Raw genomic sequence first — 22,800 nt, 5'->3', positions numbered from 1 at the left:
GGCGCGGAAGAAGCATCCCGGGGCTCGGGGCAAGCAGCCTTTACTAGCCCGCCGCGAGCCGGCGGGCGGTCAGGGCGGCACCGGGAGGGTGGGTGAAGCCGCTGCACCCCAGCAGAGGGCCGGACCCCTCGGGGCAGCACCCACCCGCACCCGCTCCCCGGTACGCGAGCAACCGGGAGCCCGGCACCGGGCACCGAGCATGGCGGCGGGGGCGCTGCCGGTCCCCCCGGCCGGTTTTCGGCGGTGGCGGCGGCGCCTAGGGCTGCGCCTTGCCGTCCTTGCTGCGCCAGATGACGACGGTGACGAGGAAGGGGATGAGGCAGATGGGGGCGATGATCATGGCCAGCAGCACGTCCTCGGGGGGGTCGAAGACCTGGTTGCCCGCCGAGCAGTTCTGGAAGTAGCGGTAGTGGCTCTGGAAGATGAACTGCTCGGCCAGCGCGTTGGGGTAGCCGTACTTGAGGTGGTCGGCCCAGCCCTCCAGGCACGCCTGCAGCAAGCTGTAGGGCCTGCGGGAGAGAGCCGGGGGGGGGGGGGGGCTGGTAGAGCATGGGGGGACGGGGACACGCGGTGGGGGGCTCGGGGTCCCCCCGCCCACGTTTCGGCCCCGTCCGTACCTGCTGATGACCTTCCACTCGCACAGCTGCGGCGCCGTCACGTTCCTCATCAGGTCAACGAAGAGCTCCCAGCACTTCTCCGCCATGGTGCTGTACGTCTCCTCTGCGCGGGGAGAGGCGCTGAGCACCAGCACCGCACCGGGGACCGTGCCCGGGACGGCACCGGGCACCGTGTCTATCACCTGCGGTCGATTTGGGGACGGGCGGAGGGGAAGGGGACGGTCCCCCTGGGGTGCCACCGGCGCTCACCCACCTGTGGAGTTGTACATGGCCGTCGGGGGGCTCGTCCTCGCCTCCTGGCCGAAGCCCTCTGCCTTGACGTCCGTGTGGCACAGCCCGCGCCCCAGCAGCGCTGCACAGGGGATGGAGGGGACGTGGTCAGCGGGGGACAGGAGGGGACGGGAAGGGACAGGAGCCGCGGGTCCCATGGGGCGGCTGGAGCTGGTACTGGGGAGCGAGGATGTGAGGGGAGGATGCCACCGGCCTGGCTGCGGGTGACGGTGGAGGGGACGGGGGCTACCAGCCCGTGGCGTGCGGTGGCCCCAGAGGGGCTGAGCCGTGTCCCATCGCAGGGAGCCCGGCAGCCCAGGCAGGGCTGCGGCAGGAAGGAAGAGGAAGCGCTGACCGCAGCATGGCGCGGCCGGGCAGCAGAACCCCCCTCCATGCTCCGTCTTGCCCTGCAGGGCCTGCCACCGGCGTGGGGCGCGTCCCCCTGGCCGCCCGCCCGGCCCGATGGAGCCCTCAGGAAATCGCCGCCCTCCATCTTGTCCCCTGGGCAGCGAGGCCGCGTTTCGTGGCGAATCGTCACCGTGGCTTCTTTGTTGGGGCTGGGGGCTGGCTGGAAGGGAGCTCCGGGGCTGGCACGGTGTCTACGGCAAGGGTAGCCCACCCTGTCCCCGTCCCGCTGTCCCTCCTTGCTGGGGGACCCCCCCAGCCGCTCTCCCGGCTCCCTCACGAAACCACGGGGGTGAGCGTGGCAGGGCGTTGCGACAACCCCCACGGTGCACACGGGAGCACCCCACGAAGGAGGCGCGCACACGAGGGCCCCTTCACGCCGCTCTCCCACTTTCTGTCACGGCCGGGACCCCGCCAGCCTCCCCCCACGGGGGGCTGTGCCCCCGAAGGGGCCACCCCCCAGCACCCAAAGCCACCACCCCATTGCAAGGCAGGAGGCGGCCACCCCAGCACCGCGTCCTGCTCGCCACGGGGTTGTGGGGCTGAAGTGTCCCAGGACGCGGCCCCACACACCGGGACGGCGGCCACGCGTGGGGCTGGCACGAGGCACGGAGTCCCCCCCCCGGCCACGGCCACCCTGCCGTGCACTTACCCCAGAGCAGGAGGAGCCCTCGGGAGAGGCGGCCGGAGCCCGTCCGCGCGCACGGTGCCATCCTGCGAAAGCCTGCGGGCTACCGACCGGGACAAGTATTTCAATGGAAATAACAGGAAGCAACTCCTTTCCTCTGACAGGGGCAGTTTGACTACAGGAGACGTGTGAAAAATGAGATTGCTCAGCGCTGCTTTAAAGCAGCTCTCCCGGCGGGACCCCCCCCCCCTCGGCCGCCACCGCCAGCCCCCCGCGGGCATCGCCCCACGCCCGCCAGCCCCGCGCTCACCCCGGGCGGCCCGGCGGAGGAGAGGCTCTGCTCCCCGCGCAGCCCGTCCAGTTTTACGAGGCCGCTATTTTGTTTACTTGTGTATTTCTCTTTAATCCTGTCTGGGCTGGGTTGTGAAATCCCTCGTCTCCTGCGTGGAGGGCAGGCAGCCCGAAAGCGGGGGGAGTGGACCGGGGAAGAGAAATGTCCTCGTCGTCCCCGGACGGGCGCTGCGGCTCGGCTTCTGGGGGGCAGGGAGGGGGGGTTTGTGGCCCCGACACCGTGCTTGCAGCCCCCCGGTGGGGCACCTGCCCCACGCCGGGACAGGCCCCGGGTGGGAGCCGAAGGGGCGGCGGCGGTGCCACGACGTGCACGAGGCCCGAGCGGGCAGGGAGGTGGGGAAAGGGCAGAGAAACTTGGCTGGCGATGGCGGCCCTCGGCCCCAGCCCTGCTGCTGGCTGGGCTCTGCCAAAAACCCCTGGCTGCTGGGGCAAGCTCCCGCCCTCAGGGCTCGTTTTTTCCCCCCGCAGAGCACTGCAGACCCCAGCCCCACGACATCCCCACCCGAGGACCCGGCTGAGGCCGCGCGAGCTCGTTCCACCGCTGGCCTGCGGCTGAGCTCGAACCCAAATCTTCCCCTTTAAAAACCCTCCCGCGGGACCCGCGGAGTGCAGATCGCAGCAACGCAACGCATCGCGGCTCGCGGGGACCCTCCCTGCTTTGGGCAGATCCTATCTCCCCGCTTCGCGCCCTCCCTCGCCAATGCGCTGGCAGCCAAGCCCGACCAGCCCAGGGCTGCGCGGCCGCCGCTGGCCCCGGGACGCGGCGAAGGCCTTTCCGCGGGCGGGCGGCCGCATCTGGAAGCCATAAAGCTGCGGCACTGCCGGGGTCGCAGCCCCCGCTCCCGCTCCTTTGTTGTCGGAGCCGCTGGAGCCTCCAGCCGACGGCGGCGGGAGCTCGTGCCAGGGAGACACCCAGTGATCTCAGCCCGGCCCCTCCCTGGGCGCCCCGAGGGGACGGGCAGGGACGGGATGGGGGCAGCCAGCCAGCACCCGCCATCACGTGTCCCCCCCCCCCCCCGGCCTGGCACTGCGGTGCTCACCGCTGGTACCCACCCTGGGGTGCTGGGGAAGGGGCTCAGCCCGTGGGGAGGGGGCTCGGCCTGTGGGGAAGGGGCTCAGCCCGTGGGGAGGGGGCTCAGCCCAGCGAGGTTGCGATCCCAGGACCCTTCTCCCCATTTTCCCCCACCCTAGGGCGGGAGGCAGGCGGTCGGACCCCCAGTGCCGGCCTCGCCCCATGGCACAGGACCCCCAGACCCCCACCCCGCTCACTCTTCACCCCCTCCGTTGAACTCCCAGGGCTTGCTCTCAGCCCAGCGTGGCCACTGGGACACTCGGGGCTGTGCCGCTGCCTGCCGGGCTCCGAGCCCCCCTCCAGGCTCTGCTGACGGTGAAGGCGGCTGCAAGGGGGACGAGGCAGCCCAGCCCCACCGCCGCAGCAGCAGCCAGCCCGGGGGGCAGCCCCCCCGGCCCAGGGGGCTCAATCCTGCTGCAGTTGCTGAAATATTCGGCATGGACCTGCAGGAAGAAGGCATCGAGGGCGGTGCTGGGCCAGGGGCAGGAAAAGAGCTGGGCCAGCAGCTCGGTGCAGGCGGAGAGCTCGCTGTAGGCGCTGCGGAGAGGGGAGAGACGGGGTGAGGGCAGCCAGGCGGCGCAGGACCCCGAGTAGACGGGGGCAGCCCCACGCGGGCGCTGCTCGGAGCGAGCCCCGGGCACCGCAGCAGGACCCACCTCCCGATCTGCTCCCAGCGGCAGCGGCTGCCCTCGGGGGCGGCCATGAGGGCGGCGTGGAAGGGGGCCCAGCAGTACAGGGCCACCCAGTCCTGGTAGGAGTCCTGGCAGCGGGCCGGCCCCCCCAGCACCTCCAGCGGTCCTGAGGAGAGGGGTCGGTTACCCACGGGGCACCAAGAGGCCCCTGCGATGCTGACGGCTCCCGAGGGGGCAGCTCTACTCACCGTCCTCGTCCAGATACAGGTAGTCACCTGGAAGGACAGACGGAGCCCTCAGCACTGGGAGGACCCATGGGACCGTGCCCAGGGCCCCGTTCCCCTGCGTCAGCTCTGCCACGGCCACAGCGGTGCTGGGACGATGGCGTCACAGCCTTACCTTCATCCTCGGGGGCTCCGTACAGCGGGTCCCCGCGCCCTGCAGCGAGGAGAAACGGGGTGCGAGGGCTGCACAGCTGGGGGCAGCCGGAGCCTTGGGTGGTCCCGGCACACCGGGGCCCCCTCCTCCTACCCCAAGCAAGCAGGGGGCTCCTGGCTCTGCCTCGGCTTTGCTGGGGCAGAGCAGTTTCTGAGCAAATGCTGGCCCCGGCAGGCAGGGCTGTGCGTGGCAAACCCGCAGCATCCTCCGTGGGGAGATGCCGGAAGGGGCCGGGGAGATGCCACCCAGCACGGCCTGATCAGGACGGGGGGCAGAAAGGGGCCAAGCTCCCCATGGGGAGGCGCCCACCCTGCCGCCCTGCCGTCCCCCAGTCCCTTCCCTGCTCCCCCAGCAGCCCCTTACCCTGCCGGAGCACTGCAAGGAGCAGGCAGCAGAGGAGCCGTGCCCGAGCCCGGAGGAGCATCCTCCTACCCACCGGGATGGCTGCAGCGGGGCCGGGGCTGCCGCCGGGGGTATATCCCCGTCCTGGGGCCCGTCCCAGCCCTTTCCACCCAGTCCCAATGGGTGGGAGGATTGGGTGGGTGGGGGGGCAGCGAGCTCCCTGCGTTGGCCTGAGTCAGCAGCGACGCTCCAAAGGCATCAGATATAGGGGGGGCAGGCGGGATCGGGGCTGCGGGCAGGATGCGGGCACCCACTGCCCCTCGGGACCCGCTGCGAGGAGAGGAGACGGGGGGGTGACCTTGTTGGTGTTGGTAAATATGGAAAGGGCGAGCGTCAGGAGGACGGAGCCAGGCTCTTCGCGGTGACATCCCACGATAGGGCAAGGGGCAGTGGGTGCAAGCGGGAACAGAGGAGGTTCTGCTTAAATAGGAGATGAAACTTTTTTATGGGGAGGGTGGCAGGGCCCTGGGACAGGCTGCTCAGGGGGTTGTGGGGTCTCCTTCTCTGGAGACACCCAAAACCCGCCTGTGGGACCTGACCCAGGAGCTCCTGCTCCAGCAGGATGAGCTCTCAAGGTCCCTTCAGATCCCTGACGTTCTGGGGTCCTGCACCCCGCTTCCTGCCACGCTCAGGGGCCGGGCAGTGGGGAAGGAAGGGGCTGGGGAAGGACGAGCAGCCCCGTCCCCACCGCCCGGTGCTCAGGCCCCGCTGCAGCCCTGGCTGCCGGCACGGCGCCACCACCCGCCCCACGCAGCCGCTTCCTTCCCGGCGCCGCCGCCGCCGCCCTTCCCCGGGGCGAGGCGCGCAGGATGCGTCCCGTGGCCTCCCAGCGCGCCCGTTTCTAAGCGCTTGGAGCCCCGAAGGCCGAGCGTTGGCCCCGCCGCACCGGGGCCGTGCCCTCAGGGGCAGCCCGGCCTCCCCCGTCCCGACACCGGCAGCCGCTCCCGGTGCCCGCCGCCGCCGGCCGGGGCCTGCTCGGGCCCCACACGGGGCTGGGCCCAGCCGTGGCCGCTTCTCGTCGCCCTCCTGCGAGGGGAACGGCGCCGAGACGGGGCAAGGCCCCACGGCACCCCCGGGGCCTCGGGGGACCCCTGGGACCCCCCGGGACTCCCCTGGGGGCTGCTTGGCACCTGCCAGATGAGGGGCGGGGCTTAAGGCAAGGGGCGGAGCCTAAGATGGGAGGCGGGGCTTAAGTGGGAGGCAGGGCTTAACCTGGGAGGCAGGGCTTGAGTGGAGGGGGGTGTGGCTTGAGCGCATGGGGCGTGGCTTGAGCGGAGGGGCGTGGCTAGAGCTGCGTGCTGTGGCGAGGCTACAGGCTAAGGGGCGGAGCCACCGCGCAGGGAGGGCGGGGTCTCGGGGGAGGGGCGGGGCTTCTGCACGAAGGGGGCGGGGTTTGCAGGTGAGCGGGCGGAGCCTCTGCGCACAAGGCGGGGTCTCAGGACGAGGGGGCGGGCGTGTGTGTGCAGGGGGCGGGGCCTGCGGGTCAGTGGGCGGGGTCGCTGCGCGGCGGGGCGTGGCTCGGGGGGAGGGCGGGGTCTCTACGCGGAGGGGCGGAGCCTGCGAGCGGGGGCGTCTGGTTTGGGGCGAGTGGGCGGAGCCTATGCAAAGGGGCGGGGTCTCTGCGCGGAGGGGCGGGGCCTCGGGGTGAGGGGGCGGGGCCCCGGCTCGGCGCATGCGCGGTGCGGAGGGGAGCGCGGCCTCCCCCGGCGCGATGGCCGAGGAGTGAGTGCGGGGGCGGGGCGGGGCCTGGGGTCCCGCGGGGGGCGGGGGGCGGCCCGGGCCGGCGGGAGGGGAGGGGCCGCGAGGGGCCGCGAGGGGCGGGGGAGCCCCCGGGGGGAGCTCGGGGCTTGGGGGGGGGCTGCTGGGGGCACCGGGGGGGGGCGGAGCTGGGCCTCCGGGGGGCTGCTGGGGGGGGGAGTGGGGCAGTTGGGGGCCCTGGGGGGGCAGCTGGGGGCCCTGGGGGGCAGGTTGGGGGGGGGTGGGGGTAGTTTGGGGGGGGGTGGGGGGGTAGGTTGGGGCCTGTGGGGCAGATCGGGGCTTGTGGGAGCAGTTTGGGGGGGGCTGTGGGGCAGACTGGGGACCCCATGGGGCAGATCGGGGCTTGGGGGGCAGCTTGGGGAGATTGTGGGGTAGGTTGGGGCCTGTGGGGCAGGCCAGGCCCCTGTAGGGCAGTGACCGTGTGGGGCAGGAGGCTCGGGCTGGCCCCTCCGTCCCCCCCAGCGCTGGCTCACGGTGCCCCCACCGTGGCCCCCGCTGCCGGCGAGCCTCCCCCAGCCAGGCTCCCCGCAAAACCCTGCGGGCTCCGAGGGAAACCCCCGTTTCTGTAGGGTTTTCCTGCCGTCAGAGGCCCGTTTGCTGCCGCCACCCCCGGGCACGAGGCTGCTCTGGCTGCAGGGAAGGCAGAGCACATCCGCAGGAGGTGGCTGCAGCGGGGTTTGGCACCTGCTTCCTCGGGGGGAGCTGCGGCATCCCTTCCCCGGGGGGCGAGCAGGGCTGCGGTGGGGCGATGCCGCAGCGCCGGCACCCAGCTCGAAGGCTGCCCCTCGTCCCCAGTCTTGGCTGCTGCTCCGCCGAAACCTGCTCGTTACTGCTGGTAAACAGCAGTGCCTTTCTGAAGGGAAGGGCTGCAAACCAAACAGAAATCCTCCCCGGCCTCCTGGCAAGGCCAGAAAGGCGATAGCTGGATGTAAGGAGGCTCCTGACGTCGTTGTTTTTTTCTGCCGGTGCCCCGAGCAAATGGAGAAAGGGGAACGCTGCAAACACGTTGTCCGTAGAGGATTCACAGGGGTTCACGCTGGGCAGAAGCAGCTGAATCCCTGTAAGCACACGCAGTTCTCTGCTGCTTCTTACGTCCAAAAGCTCTCCGAGCTTTTCAGTGCAATTTGTGCTCTAATTGTTCCGTAAAAAGGACTAGTGCAGATTTATGTGATTATTTTTTCCTAGTTAAAGTCTGTGATGCATTTAAAATCCACGTTGGTTTGTTTTTTTTTTCCTAATACCACTTGTTTATAACGCTAAGCTCTCCATTATTTGATATTTATTCTTCCTGCATTTTTATAGAAAAATGGAAATCGCCACTCCTCCGACGTCAAAGTGTATTATATACTGGAAAAGAAAAGTCAAATCTGAATACATGCGTCTTCGGCAGCTCAAGAGGTTTCAGGCGAACATGGGAGCCAAGGTAAAGCCGTAACGAGAGATGCCAGGTCTAGCTGGAAGGATTTCTGCTCCAGCCTTCGCTCTAGTTTGTGGTATTTGAGCAGTTTTCAGCTGAGCGCTTCACAATGAGAACTGCAAAATTGTATTTCAGTTGTAGCCGTGGTAAGCCTGAAGAGATTTTTACCTCCCTCCGTGCTCCGTGGTTGGAGCAGAGCAGGGTAGTCAGCTCTGCTGTGTAGGCAGAGAAGTTCCCTGGCTGGGTGCTTGCGTAAAGTGCAGGGAGAGGACTCATTTCCATGCACTCTGTGAAGTGTCTCCTTGCTTTAACCCCCTCGGTGCTAAGGCTCTGTGGGTCTCGGATGACTTCTAATGCTACTTTTCTCCGTGGCAGGTAAGATTTTAGAACGGGTTGGATCTGATCGAGAATTATTAAAAGCTGCTGGCTCTTGCTACATTTTCAGCACAGTTTTGTACCGATGCTGAGGTTAACTGGGATTCCTTCTAACGAGTATCATCAGTCTGAAGTACTTTGCCTTGACTACATTTTGATATGCGAAACAAAATCTCAGGAGGGATTTTAATGTTCTAAACCTCGACGTGATTTTTAAATTTTGAGTGCTTCTTTCTCTCGTTTCAGGCTCTTTTTGTGGCCAACTTTGCAAAGGTTCACGAAAAGACTCAAATTCTGAATGAAGACTGGAAGAAGCTTCGAGTTCAACCAGTGCAGTTGATGAAGCCAGTCAGCGGGCACCCTTTCCTAAAACAGGTAGGGAGAGCAAAAGAGGCACGGCAGCAACAAATGTGAATTGGAACCAGGGCTTTGCAGGGAACTGTGAGGATAATTTATATATAGTTTGGTAAATGGGGGGAAAAAAGCTTTTACTGTCAAGGAGCCACAATGAGTGACCGCAGCACTTTGCTGTATTTGTCCTGAAGTGCAGTTTGCTTCTGTGACTGTGACTGCCTCCCAGGGGCTGTTTCCTCACTGCCCTTCTCTTCGCTTCTCTCCCAGTGTACCGTTGAGAGCATTTTTCCAGGATTTCCAAGCCAGACGCTGTACATGAGGACACTGAACACGGTGGCTCTGGTGCCCATCATGTACTCCTGGTCCCCCCTTCAGCAGAACTTCATGGTAGGTACGAAGGCTCTGCGGAGCAGGATCTTTGTGAGATTAGTGCGTAACCATTACATGGTTGTGAAGTGATTAAACCATCTTCAGCCAACTTGTTTCAAGCGATGTCTGCTCAAGAGATGAGGGAGAGCGTTGTTTTTTTTGCTTGTTATGTTGAACCCCACAGAACAGCCTCGCATCCAAGCTGTCTTACCCAGCTAGTCTCTCTTCCACACCTGGCTCCTTGATAGGGCCACCGGTACTTCACAGGATTCAAGGAGTAAATGCTTTCTTTTGTTTGGCTGGGCAGGGTTATTAGCTTTTCTTTTTCTCTTTTAACTTCCCTTTTAAATGAAGACTTGCATTTCTTAGGCAGGTCCTTTCCTTTGTGATTGGATTACCCTGCTGATCTGCTTGTAGGGATGCTATTGAGGATCACAGTGGTGTGGAGGACGATTTAAATACCGTTTTGTCGTGGCTTAGTTAAGATTATTTGCAAAACAGACGGGCAGTCTGTGGCTAGCCTGCCCCTTTGCCCAGTGTGGGTGTGGGTGTATTCCTACAAGCAAGGAGCTCCCTAGGACCAGGTGTAGCAGGCTGGTGGAGTGGTGTGGCACTAGGAGATGTGACACGAAAAGAGCCCCTCGCCGGTGCCATGGCAATGAAAGCCAAATGTCCTTGCTCCATGCAGTTAATGTGAGAACGCTCCTCGGCTCCAGCTGTATTCCTCCTGGGATGACTTGCCATTTTGCCTTTCACTGTTACTAGTCCCACTCCACCTTAATCACCGTGACCCCTCTGACATTTTCGGTTGTTTATTATTCTTGGCAGTGTGTGTGTTTCTGAGTTTCCATAACCCTTGGATACGCTACTCTTATTTTTTTAAATCAGATTGCACTTTTTGGCATCAGGATTATGCTGCTGGTATGGACTAACAATGAAACGTCAGTGATGTGACATCCAAAACTTCTGCTGGGGAGGCTGAACCTTTGCTTTACGCCGTGTAGTCTCTGTGGAACGGACTGGAGCAGCCCTAGAGGCACAGCCTGGGTGGGAATCAGCAGGTGCTGGGTTACTGAACCGCATCTAATCTCGTTACAGGTGGAGGATGAAACTGTTCTGTGCAACATCCCTTACATGGGAGATGAGGTGAAGGAAGAGGATGAAACCTTCATTGAAGAACTCATTAATAACTACGATGGGAAAGTTCATGGAGAGGAAGGTAACGTGGGAGCGGGAGCGCTCAGCACTGTCCTTTCACTGTCCTCTTGCAAATTCGATATCAAGGCAGTTAAGAAGTCAAAAGGTGGCAGCAGTAACCAGCTTTTCTCTGAGAGCTCTTAGAGTAGGAAAGCAGGAATATGCCTGCGGTGCTGGTTTGCAAGGACACGGTCCTGCCTTTTGATACCCTGCTCCGTTCTAGGCCCAGGATGCTCTGGAGCCAGAGCTCTTGTTCATGGGCATCCACAGGCGGTTCTGGGAAGCTGAAAAATGTGCTAGATGTTAGGAGGAGCTCAGCAACATCGTTCCACTTTTACCTCAGTCAAGACTTTAATCATTCTTTTCAGAGATGAAAAGCCAGTGTGTTTCCCTCCGTAGTTTCCTAGCCCATCGTAAACGTCTGTCTGGAGGGAAGAAGGCTGTGGAAAACTCTCTAGTGTGGCCTGTCCTCAGATTCACAAAAATGATACACCACTCTTACGACTCTATAGCATTAAAATCCCACCTATCCTTCCAAAATTGCCAGGAAGGTTCTCACTGATAATAATATCCTGTGGCTGGCTTGTGATTTACCACCCTGAGGAGCATGAAAGATGATGGCCCTCCCACAGACTGGCTGACACCACTGTGTTTCAGAAATGATTTCAGGGTCGGTCCTCATCAGCGACGCTGTGTTCCTGGAGCTCGTGAATGCCCTGAATCAGTACTCGGACGAGGAAGAGGAAGGACACAATGATTCTGAGGTTAAGCAGGAGGATGGGAAAGAGGAGCTGCCAGTCACGCGGAAAAGGAAACGAATTGCAGTGGAAGGTGGGTTTGGCTGCAGAAACTGGGGCTGCGATGGTCATGTTCCCATCCTACCTTGCCTTAGGAGCTGCCCAGTGCTCTCCTGCCCTTGCTCTTTTGGTTATTTGTGTGTCACTTAGGGGTAGTAGCCAGCTTGGCAAGTTCTGGTAAGGTAGATGAAAGAAGAAGGGAAGTCGGTTATTCTCATTGTCCCCTGCGGACAGGATAAGCAGTCATCAGCTTTAAGTGTAGCAAGGAGGAATTCAGATGAGTCATCTGGAAAACCGTGTAATGGTACGATTAGCAAAGCAGTGGGGTATTACCTGGGGAGGATGTGAGATCTCTGCTCTTGGAGGTTTCAAAGTGCCGGCCTGGCAAGCATCTGTCAGTAAGTTTGTAGGGAGATGTAATTCTGCTGTAGGACAGGGAGGTGAACCTTTTCAAATCCCTTCCAGCCTCGTTTTCCACATATTAGCGTTCATCTTCCTTCTCCTGTGCCACCTGGGGGCTTTGCTGCGCAGAAGCAGCTCTGGTTTGTGGGATTTTCACATGTCCTGCATGCCCTTAGGAATGCTGACTGGGAGTTTCACCTTTGATTTATAGCGATACGAGTAGCACAAATACCAGGACTTTTTGCAGACGTAGGAAAGTATTGTCTGTAAACCTTGTCTTGGTAAGAAAAGCAATATTCCACACGAAATCATTAGTACTTCCGTCAACACATTATGCTAATTGGAAGGTGGCAGAGTGCAATGCATCTGGAAATGATTTAGCCTAGTTGCAAGACAGAATTGTCTGTGTGGTTACGTTTCTGTCTCTTAAACTGCCGTCCGGAACACCTCCTGGAATTGCCCTCTCTGGAAAAAGGAGAGGCACGGTCACGTCCAGCGTAACTGAGAATCTCTCTTCTTTTTCCTTAGGTAACAAGAAGTGTTCAAAGAAGCGGTTTCCAAACGACATGATATTCACTGCCATTTCTTCCATGTTCCCTGAGTATGGCTTTCCAGATGACATGAAAGAGAGGTAGAAGATCTCTACGTGTGTTGCTTATTACCTTTGTTAGTGACGGTTAAGATTTGTATTTTAGACAACAGCCCTGTGCTCTGAGCAGAAAGCAGAGCTCACTTGGCTGCAGGCACTGTGAGCAGAACATTTTTTGAGTATTAGAAACTTTTGGTTTAGCCTCAAGGTATCTGAGCCAGAGTCATAAGACCTAAGTCACACAAAGCCTCGTAAAACGTCCCAAATTAGGAAAAAATGCACGTCGGTGGCTGTCTCTGTTTGCTCAACAGGTACCGAGAGCTCACGGAGGTGTCGGACCCAAATGTGCTGCCCCCGCAGTGCACCCCCAACATCGACGGGCCCTGCGCGAAGTCGGTGCAGCGCGAGCAGTCCCTGCACTCCTTCCACACGCTCTTCTGCCGGCGCTGCTTCAAATACGACTGCTTTCTGCACCGTAAGTGCGGTCCCGCCGGACGCTTCCCTTTTCTCTTCATTTCCTCAGTGCTTTGTGCTCCTGCGTGCCTCGCGTGGCGTCTGTGCTGCGGTCGTCAGAGGGTGATGCCGCCCTGGCGTTGGCAGCGGAGCCTTTAGAGGCTGTCAGGTGCCCCAAAGCCTTTTATAAGGACAGCTCCACCAATTCCCACAAGTGGACGGAAACCAACCCGCGTGGCAGCCCGCTCTATTTTTCGCTGTGCTGCGCTGGGCCTCCTGGCACCTTGTTGCAGAAGTAGTGCTGTGACTGGGCTTCACTCTCACTTCGCAGAAGCTCGTCAGGGAAAGGCATGACTGTCACGCTTCCGAAGTCTGGACATGCCCCTGTGTTTTGCTGCCTCGCTGGAACTTACAGCTCCATCTTAGTCATGTTCCTGCGGTTTGTTCTGCCAAAGCCTTTTGGATAGGGGTTAGCTGTTGGACCTGCTATTTCCCAGGTCTGAGGGCTTCCTTGGAAAGTCACAGGACTCTCTCCAGTGAATTATTTATTTAAAGATCTATTATTAAGATCATGCGGTCTTATTGTTTCAGTCTGAAAGCAGACATTTTTCCTACGGCCTCTCCTTCCCAAGCGTTCCCCCTCTGATGCTCAGTTCCCATCATCGTTAGGAGTAGGGCTGGCCGAGACATCCCCACCTTGTGCCCTGCTCTTAGGAGATCTGCTCCTGTGCTCCTGGTGACTGCCTCAGGCTCCCACTCGCCTTCACTCCCCTTGTGCTGTCCCTGTCCTTTGCTTTGTGGTGAGTGCCCCTTGTTGGAGGATACTGACAGTAAAGCTCACTATTGTTTTTTCAGCTTTTCATGCTACTCCTAATGTGTACAAACGAAAGAACAGAGAGACGAAAATCGAGCCGGACCCTTGCGGAGCAGACTGTTTCCTCTGGCTGGTACGTTTCTGCGCTGCAGCTTCTGAAACCACAGTAGGAAGTGGCCTGGCCAGCCATGCTCTTCAGTACTTTGTGGGTCTTTTTTTTCACAACTTTGGCGATTTTTCAGAATTACCTAATTCTGAAATCTCACCTGATTATCTAAGCTGATTATCTAATCGTCACTGAATTTGGGGAAGCACGGATCCAGATACGAGCCTTACTGGAAGCGTGTTGATGTCACGTTCAGATTATCTGGCTGAGATATCGGCATCTGAGGGGAGCTGCAGGGCTGAGGCAGAACGGAGGCCGGGAGGGTGTAGGACAGAGGCCGGGAGGGTGTCATTGCCAGGGCAAGAGATGGGGAAGCCGGCTGGAGGAACGGGGTGAGGGAGCCTGCTCATACCGGGCGGCGATGCTGAAGGACGCGAAGCGGAAAGGTGCAGTGCAGGCAGCTGGCAGGGCCGTGGCACTTACTGGAGGTGACCCTATTACGTGTGACAGGTCTGCTGCCTTCTCGTGGTGGCCGGAGGGCTTCTCCCAGGGCCTTTCTGCACGTCCTGGCTGCGTGCTACCCACTCCGTGCTCTGCTCTGCTTGCAGGAAGGAGCCAAGGAGTTTGCTGCGCTGCACAACCCGCGGTCCAAGTGCTCGGGCAGGCGCCGCCGGAGGCACCATGTGGTCAGTGCTTCCTGCTCAAACACCCCGGCCCTCGCTGAGACAAGGGAGGGAGACAGCGACAGAGACACGGGCAATGAGTGGGCCTCTAGTTCCTCGGGTACGGCGCCATCCCTGGAGACAACCCTCTCCCATTTAGTGCTGTGACAAATAACGAGCGGGCACTGTCACACGCGGGGCTCTATCCCTGTCTTGCTGCTCTGTCCCTGTGCTGGGGCCGTGAAATTCAGAGCTGGAGTGACAAAATGTCCACAGCTGGCCTTAAGCAAACACAGGGGACGCCCAGTCCTGCCCTGCGCTGCGGTGGGGTTCATTATTATCCTCACTGTCAGGCACGGCAAGTGCTCAGCTGGGACCGGTGTTTACCCAGCGCCCTGGGCTTTGAGTGCCTTGCTTGGCTGCACACTAGGGCAACGCAGGCAGCAAAGCGGGCTGGTGGCAGTGCCAGCCTGGGTGCTTGGCCCTGCGGGGGTGCTGAGCACCCACCTGGGAGCTGTTGAGGCTGGGGCCGTGTCTGCAGCCGCGTTCCCCCTGGAGGAGCAGCAGGCTGCTGCCTCGCCGGGTGAGTGGCAGTGCCCAGGGCAGGATGAGCTCCCAGGGCAGAAAGAGCACGCTCTTCCCATCCTGGGTGGGAGAGAAGGGAGCACCTTCCTCATCCTCGGGCCTCCCCGGTGCTGCTGCCTGGGTCAGGAGGCTGCGTTGTGGGCACAGCCGCGGCAGGGGGAGGTGGCACGGTGTCCTGGAGGTGCGGCAGGCAGGCTCAGGCACCCCTGCAGCAACGCTGCCCGAGGAAGCTTTGACAGCAGGGGTGTGTTCTCGCTCATCCCTGGCCCTAACATCTGCCTTTCTCGCCAGAGGCAAACTCCCGCTGCCAGACCCCCACCAAGCAGAAGCTGAGCCCAGCCTCGTCCCAGCTGTTTGCGGTGGAGACGCAGCAGGAGCCGGTTGAGTGGACGGGAGCTGAGGAGTCGCTCTTCCGTGTCTTCCACGGGACCTACTTCAACAACTTCTGCTCCATTGCCAGGCTGCTGGGGACAAAGACGTGCAAGCAGGTATGGCCTGACCTTCTGGTCTGGGCAGGCAGGCACCGCAGCGCCTGGCCCCGGGGCAGGAGCGAGCCCTTTGCTGCTGCTTGCTTCTTCTTTTTTCTTCCCTGCTGCAAACCGCCTCGAGGAACGTGTTGCATCAACGCTTTGGGAAGTTGGGTGGTGTTATTTTGCAGTGTGGCTGCTGTTCACAGAACAAGCCCCGCACACGTCCAGTGCTGTGAGGTTTCTGCAGCGTGCCTTATCCCAGGCTGGTGGGACAGGGGGTGGTTTTGTTTCCCAGGCAAGAAAAGCAAGGCCACCCGTGGCTTAGTGAAACTGGGGGCAGAGCTGCCTGCTTACTGGGACCCCCACTGTGCGTGTGTGCTTGCACTCTCTCCGTTTATGCTTTAGATAAAGGTAACTTGGATATACTGAACTTTATTCTTCTTTTTGGTTCTGTTTTTTTTGGTAGGTCTTTCAGTTTGCAGTTAAAGAATCGCTTATAACAAAACTGCCAACAAACGAATTAATGAATCCATCCCAGAAGAAGAAAAGGAAGCACAGGCAAGTGTTGGACAAGCTTGTTTTGTTCTTAAAAACGCAACCAGATCCACTGCTTTTTGTGCCAAAGCATTCCTGGTAATCCCCATCTGGCTCCCATCTGCGCACACTTCTCGCTGTCACACAGGGCTGATTGTGCTGCCGGCTGGGAGCTGGCCCCTGGCCCTTCTCTGGTGCTGTCCTCCTGGCTGGGGAGCTGCGGGGTCCTGCGCCCACGGGCTCAGCCCCGGAGCAGGGGGCGGCGCGGTGGCTGCGCTGTGCCGCACTGCTGCAAGGAGGCCGGCGCTGTCCTGAGAGCAGCCTCAGCCCGAGCTCCCTGCCTCCTAACCTACTTCTTGTGTGCTGATCCAGTGTATCCAGCATTATTCTGGCTCTCACACTTGCCTTAAATAACTCCTGTAGCTGTGCTGTTCTCATCTTTCTGCGCTTTGCGGCCGCCTGATGGTGATTAATGCATGACGCTGCCAGGCAGCCCTGCTGGAATCGCCTGGCCCCAGCTGCTGCGCTGGCTGGCGGTGCTGAGCGCGGTGCTTAGCCAGCCCTTCCCGATGGAGGCTCATGCCCCCACCTCTGACACTTCTCTGCTTCTCTCCCAGGCTGTGGGCCGCGCACTGCAGGAAGATCCAGCTGAAGAAAGGTAACGTCCGTGGCTGCGCTCGGCTGCCGTTTGCGTGGCCGTTCTCCCCCAGGGTACAGTTCTCCAGCCCTGGCTTGCACAGGACACCGTGTCCTGCTGTCTGTCCCGGCAGCTGTAGGGGTGCAGGGGGAGCAGCTCCCCACCGAAGGGCTGGTTTTGGTGCCCCTGTGGCTGTGCCACCCACATCCCTGCCGTGCCAGCGCTCTCTCCCAGGCAGTGGGAGAGGCGCAGTCTTGCTCCAGCCGGAGGGGGGCTGAGGTTTGGCGTGCAGTCCCCGTGTAAAACGGGCTGCGGAGGTGTAAAGTAGACATGTGTCATGCGTTTGTAATTACAGCTGTGTGCTGAGCGCTGCTGGGCTTCCTGCCCTCTGCAGGCAGATGGGGAACGTGCATGTGCTCTGCTCCAGAGCCCTGGGCGTGCTGCTTGCTCTCAAACGTTCCTGCGAAGCGCAGCTTCTAACCCTGCCGTCTCTCCTCTTGCTCTAGATAACTCTCCTACCCAGGTGTACAACTACCAGCCCTGTGACCACCCCGAACATCCTTGTGACAGCTCCTGCCCTTGCATCATGACCCAGAACTTCTGTGAGAAGTTCTGCCAGTGCAACCCTGACTGTAAGGAAAAAGCTGGGGCTACCACACCTGAAAGCAGCCAGCTCTTCTCACAGAGACAAGGGGAGGGTGCAGCCCCGGGGCTTGCTGAAGGCCTGTTTTATCCCTGCCTTCATTCCTCTGTCCATCTGCAGCAGTTTGATTAGCAGCCTGATAAATCTAAGGGGGAACTATGTCCCATGCTGCCCCGTGTCCCCCAGCAGCAAGTGATACAGGCTCTCATTAGAGATTGCTCGTCTGTATGTCTGCATCGAGCAGCAAGCCCTGGGTGTTGCTGCCAATCCCATGGAAGGAGGACGTGTGGCCAGCAGTTAGGGTGGGAGCTGGGTCATTGCTCTGCCACGCTCGTTTAACCCTCTGGGCTCCCGTTCCCAGCTCTGGGATGGAGATAACAGCACTCGCCCAAGTAACTGGGGCTTCTGAGGGTGAATTTGTGTAGGGTTATGACACAGCCTGGGGCTGGAAGGGCTAGAGGGCGACAGGGAGCCAGCTCAGGCTCCCAGCTTCTCCGTCCTGATCTGTTCATATTATCAGAGCTGATTTCAAACTGCACGTAATTAGCCCCGAGAGGCAGATCAGCATCTCCAGCTGTGGAAGCAGGAGGGACCCCACGCGTGGAGCTGTGCTCTGCGAGGTATGAGCAGTCCTCAAGGCTGCCTTGCCCCCAGGCTGTTGCTCTGGTTTCTGGCTTTCAGCCGTGGGTGCCCAGGCTGAAAAATGTCCCTTTGTCACGTTGCATCCTTCGGTGAGCCCCGTTCTGGTGACTTCAGGGCTCAGGAAGGCGGGCTGGGAGCTCCCGTCTCTCCTGCCCAGAGGAGAGGGGCTGCAAAGCTCGTTCTTAGCACAAAGGCACCTTCCTTGTGTTAGCTGGGTGGTGGGCAGGCAGTCTGGCCCTTGGTCACAGACAATTTTAGTTCTGTATCTGCGCAGAGCCCAAACAGCCTGCCAGGGTGAGACCCGGCTCAGCAGGAGCTTCTGTGTTTCTGCGGGGCAGGGACACGCGGCACGGCCCTCTCTTTGAAAAACCCACGCTGTGTTCCCGCAGGTCAGAATCGCTTCCCAGGCTGCCGCTGCAAAACCCAGTGCAACACCAAGCAGTGCCCGTGCTACCTGGCCGTGCGGGAGTGCGACCCGGACCTCTGCCTGACCTGCGGGGCTTCGGAGCACTGGGACTGCAAGGTGGTCTCCTGCAAGAACTGCAGCATCCAGCGAGGTCTCAAAAAGGTATTTGCTGTGTTGCGTGGCTCTGGGCTGCTGGCAAAGGGCTGCTTCAGGGTAGGGTTGATAAACAGATCTCTGCTGTGTGGGAGAGGGGGTGTGAGCCACCCGCAGCTGTCTGAGTGAGGAAAAAAATCAAACAGAAGCTGCTCTGCCCCAGGCTTCCGTAGCACTTACTCTGGAGTATGGATTATGGATGTGAAAATTGGGAGACGGGGGTATAAGAGGAACGGGGAGAACAAGGGAGTGTAAAAAATGACTCCGAAGAAAGGTCAGGTCTTGAATTTTGTTGGTCAGGACAAGGGACTGCGTACAAAAGAGGGAGAAATTCAGAGAAAGATGCAAATTACTGGGTGTTAAGTAATGTGCAGCTCCAGCTTAACGATGCTATGGCACGTAAGTGTGCAGGGACGTGTGTGTCACCTTACGCTAGGGGACACCGGATGATGCTGGCACGGTGAGGGCAGCAGCCAGCACAGCGTGGTTGCTCCCGGGCGCTGCCCGAAGCCCACCACAGACACCTGGGGCGTGATCTCTGCGCTGCTTCGGTGCTGGGGGCGGTAGGTCTGCCCACCCGAGCTGTTTTCTTCTCACCTTGGCTCTAGCACTTGTTGCTGGCACCTTCGGATGTCGCTGGCTGGGGGACTTTCATCAAGGAGTCCGTGCAGAAGAACGAATTCATCTCGGAGTACTGCGGGGAGGTCAGTGCTGCCGCCCTCGCCGGGACTGCCGCGTGCTCGGGCGGACGCGCGTGGTGGAAGTGCTGCTCTGCAGTTATCTCAGGGGCCTTCCCCAGCTCAGCCACGGCCACGGGCTCACTCTGACCCGGCTTAGAGTTAGAAACCCGTACCGTTTTGGGACCCAACTCGAGGCCCTCCACCAAGGAGGGATGTCTGGTGTGTGTGTGCTGCTCCCTGGGAGCCCAGCTCCTCCTCTGCTCCTCCTGAGCCCTGGCGAACCCCCACCCACTGGTGTGGAAGGGCAGGAGGCACCTCCAGGAGATCCAAGAGCATTGTTCCTTGCAGCGATCCTTACCGTGCCCTCAGGCACTGAGGCTCTCTCAAGGCGTTCTCCTTCTCCAGCTTATTTCGCAGGATGAGGCTGACCGGCGAGGAAAGGTCTATGACAAGTACATGTCAAGTTTCCTCTTCAACCTCAACAACGGTAACTCGCGTGGGGCTTCAAGGGGTGGCAGAGACGTGGGCTTCCCGGCAGGGGCTGGTGGGTGGGCAGTCTCGAGCCCCTCCGTCCCGTGAGCAGCAGTCTTGTCTTTACAGGACGCTGCAGAGTTTTCTTCTTTTGCCTTTCGATAGATTTTGTCGTTGACGCCACTCGCAAAGGAAACAAAATCCGCTTTGCCAACCACTCCGTGAACCCCAACTGCTATGCCAAAGGTGAGCTGTCCCCACCCGGGCAGGTCAAGGCTGGGGAAGGGTCTCTGGGGCCTGCTCAGCTCTGGGAATTCAGGGGGTTCACGGGGTCCCAAGTCACCCGGAGTCTGTGGCAGCCGCAGAACTTCAGAGGCGTGGGCAAACTCTCCTTCTGCTCTGCTGCAAATCACGTTCCTGCTCTTGGGGGCCCCGCTCAGCTCTGCTGCGGCCGTGGCCTTGCAGAGGGGTCGCTGCAGGTTGGAGCCCCCCAGGGGAGCATCCGTGACCCGACCTGAGCCGCAGCCGCATGTCCCCGATGTTGTCCCTCTGGTTGCAGTTGTGATGGTGAATGGAGACCACCGGATAGGGATCTTTGCCAAGAGGGCCATCCAGGCGGGAGAGGAGCTCTTCTTTGATTACCGGTAACGTGGGGAGCAGCTGGCTGGGGACCCCGGGCAGGGCTCGACCCTGCTTTCTGCGCACGTTTGCAGGGAGTTCAGAGGTCGTTACAGCAGCTGTGGCTTTTCCTGTCTTGTAGGTACAGCCAGGCAGACGCCTTGAAGTACGTTGGCATAGAGAGGGAGACGGATATCATCTAGGCTGTGTGCCGGGGGGTCCCCAGCACTCCTTGCTGCTGCACCTTGTAAGCGATGCCATGTTTGCTTCACGCTGACATGACTGCTGCCCGTGTTCCCCTTGCTGTGTGTGTCACAAGTGCTACTTGCTGCCCAGACACCCGGAGAGAGACTTGGGGCAGGAGTGTGAGCAGCTGCTGCCCGGGTATCAGCTCTGCCCAGCCCCGGCGTGGGGCAGGCTCCAGCACCTTCCCTGCTGGCTGTCTCCTGGGCTGGAGGGAGCCCGTGGACCGAGGCAGCTGGGGCTTGAAGAAAAGCTGTGGTGCAGACGGTTTCCAGTCACCAGCTTTCAGCCTCTTTCCAATTTTCTGCTGGCTGCTGAAAGCAAGTGAGGGACTGCCTGCACCGAGACCCTCGGGGCACGGCTCGGGGGCAGCGCCAGCTCCCCTGGGACAAGCTCTGGTCTCTGGTGCTGCCTCTCGCTGCCTCTTTTGTCCTGCTGACTAGGACAGCGACAGCATCGGAAGCCGGTGAGCTGTGGCCACATGCCTGCACGTCCCCGAGCCCCACAGCTGCTGTCCCTGGGTCTCTTTTTCCCTCTGCCCCAGCTGGCTGGAGGACAGAGACCACCAGCACGTGGCTCGTGTGGCCCGATCCCCTGGGACGGGGCGAGCAGCACTATGCAAAAAGTCACTTTGGGTAGGGAAGCTACTGAGCTGGTTAGAGACGATGTTACGGGGGTGCTGCTGCAAGCACAAGGGGAATCCACAGAAAGAAAGCACTGGGGAGCGGCAGGGAGCCCTCCCAGCCCGCAGCTGGCTGGGTCTGCTGGGGCTGGGGCAGCTCTGGGGCTGCGGGGGGAGCCCCCCACTGCTCGGCTGGGGCTGCAGCCAGGCTGGGAGCTGGGGCTTTGGCCGTGCTCCAGGCAGGTGCTTCCTGACCACGCAGTACCAAAGCTGGTTCCCCCACCCTCCTCTGCCAGGACAGTCCTTTTTGGAGAGGCATGGGCCCTTTGAGACGTGCCGGGCGCTTCAGGAGCCCTTTGCATTGCACAGAATTGCTTGGATGTTGCTTCGGTGAGGTTTGAGCAGGGCGCAGCAGACCCGCAGCTGCTATGTGCAGTGATGGAGGGGAAGGCTCCCCGGAAAGCTCTCCGGAGGCTTCTGATGCTTTGGTCCTGGCCTTGGCCTTGGGGGTAAAGGGGAAATGTTCTCTGGCAAGGTGAGGTTTGGCCTTAGCACCCCATGCAAAAAGAAAAAGAAAAAAGCACTTTAAACTAAGCATTCCCAGCCAGGCAGCTGAGCCCCGTGCGCTGCCCAGGGTGCTCTCAGGTTGGGGGGGGAACCACGGACGTCCCAGACCGCCGCCGTCCTTCAGCAGCACCTTTGTGGGGCTGTTTGTCCAGGCCTGGGTGGGTGGATGGATGGAGGGATGGAGGGATTGATGGAGGAATGGATGGATGGAAGCCCCTTCCCTGAGCAGGGAGCTGGGCCTGAAGGTTGGGGCTGTCCCCTAGGAGCCACGTGTGCTGCCAGCTGGCCTGGCGTGGGATGCAGGAAGCTGCTGGACTCCTGTGCCAGCCTGGAGCGGTGCTGCGGGACGGTGTTTGTCCAGGGCTGGAACCGCTGCCCTGCTCCTCTGGGAACCGCAGGGCTCCCACGCAGGGCAGGGCACGGCCCCCATCGCATCCCCAAATGCAGAGAGCGCCCTGGGTCTGCACGGGGAGCTGAGCCCCTCCTGGCCTGGGTCTGCTCCCGTCCTGCCCGCTGTCCGTCCTGGCTGGCGGGGCTCTGGGTCCGTCTGGAGCAGCGCTTGTACCCCAGCCCCGCTCCCTCGCCCCCAGCCCCACTCCCGCTGCCTCTGTCCCCCGGCTTGCCCCGGCCCCGCTGTCCTCTCGGTGTCCTCTGCCACGTTGGCCGTATCTGCACTATGCCAGGCTTGTGTCTGTGGTTCGTTGACGGTGAATTATAATGCACTTTAAAAAGAACGCGGCTTGTAGCCTTTGTCATAATAAAGTGGTCGCCAACACCCCCTGCGCCTCGCTGCGCTCTGTTCCCCGGGGCTGCCGTGCAGCCGAGCGCAGCCGCGGGCTGAGCCCGTGCCGTGACCCAGCCCGGGCTCCGCGGGTCCCTGCGGCCCCGGCTGCTGGTGGATGTCCCGTGGGGATCACGCCGGGCACTGCCAGTGCCCTTCCCTGGTGCTGGGGAGGAGCGGAGCCACTCTCCCTCCGCACCCAGGCTGCCCAAGGGAAGGCCGGGGAAGCGCATCAAACGCCGTCATTCTGCCTTTATTTGAGTCTCTCCGTGCCTCGTCCAGCAAAACGGATATTTTTAAAAATAAAGTGCCCAGCGGAGCCAGGCCTTTGGGTAGATAAATGCATTTCTGTAACATTGTCTTAACCACGATACAGCGCGCGAACGGGAGCTTTCCCCGGGCTGGCGGTAACGGCAGGACGAGCACCCCGGGCAGAGAAGTAGCGAACTACGGACCACTTACCACGACACTTTGAACGTATAACACCCGACGTAAAGTTCCGTTTTGTGTTTTTTTGTTTTGTTTTGTTTTTTGTTTTTTTTTTTTTATACAAACCGAGAGAATTAAAAAAAACCACCGGAGTGTAGTAGAATATCCAGCAACAAAAACAACAACAACAACAACAAAAAAAAACGGTAGA

The 22,800-nt window shown here is 60.8% G+C and overlaps 2 protein-coding genes across 3 annotated transcripts; one reads left to right on the top strand and one right to left on the bottom strand.

Moving 5' to 3' along the window:
- Window positions 1-25: 25 nt before the first annotated feature.
- Window positions 26-2,894, bottom strand: RAMP2 (receptor activity modifying protein 2). The gene is made up of 5 exons (XM_035568508.2): window positions 2,231-2,894; window positions 1,945-2,095; window positions 871-969; window positions 618-720; window positions 26-509 (listed from the first exon to the last, which is right to left on the bottom strand). The coding sequence occupies exons 2-5, from the start codon at window positions 2,003-2,005 to the stop codon at window positions 257-259; spliced, it is 516 nt and encodes a 171-aa protein (XP_035424401.1). The 5' UTR covers window positions 2,006-2,095; window positions 2,231-2,894; the 3' UTR covers window positions 26-256.
- Window positions 2,895-6,451: 3,557 nt separating this feature from the next.
- On the top strand, window positions 6,452-22,113 carry EZH1 (enhancer of zeste 1 polycomb repressive complex 2 subunit). 2 transcript variants are annotated; one of them, XM_035568503.2, is made up of 20 exons: window positions 6,452-6,537; window positions 7,876-7,996; window positions 8,612-8,740; window positions 8,987-9,106; window positions 10,187-10,307; window positions 10,943-11,116; window positions 12,013-12,115; window positions 12,385-12,548; window positions 13,382-13,473; window positions 14,055-14,229; window positions 14,985-15,181; window positions 15,630-15,721; window positions 16,315-16,355; window positions 16,841-16,966; window positions 18,009-18,187; window positions 18,787-18,882; window positions 19,264-19,345; window positions 19,495-19,575; window positions 19,889-19,973; window positions 20,090-22,113. In XM_035568503.2, exons 1-20 carry the CDS (start codon window positions 6,488-6,490, stop codon window positions 20,148-20,150), a joined length of 2,289 nt encoding a protein of 762 aa, XP_035424396.1. In that variant the 5' UTR covers window positions 6,452-6,487; the 3' UTR covers window positions 20,151-22,113. The 2 variants fall into 2 exon arrangements, with proteins under 2 accessions (XP_035424396.1, XP_035424397.1); XM_035568504.2 differs by lacking the exon at window positions 6,452-6,537 and adding an exon at window positions 7,486-7,633.
- Window positions 22,114-22,800: the final 687 nt, after the last annotated feature.

This window comes from Cygnus atratus, chromosome 25 (genome assembly GCF_013377495.2).
Source record: "Cygnus atratus isolate AKBS03 ecotype Queensland, Australia chromosome 25, CAtr_DNAZoo_HiC_assembly, whole genome shotgun sequence".
NCBI lineage: Eukaryota > Metazoa > Chordata > Aves > Anseriformes > Anatidae > Cygnus > Cygnus atratus.
This window is presented reverse-complemented; position numbering and strand designations above follow the sequence as displayed.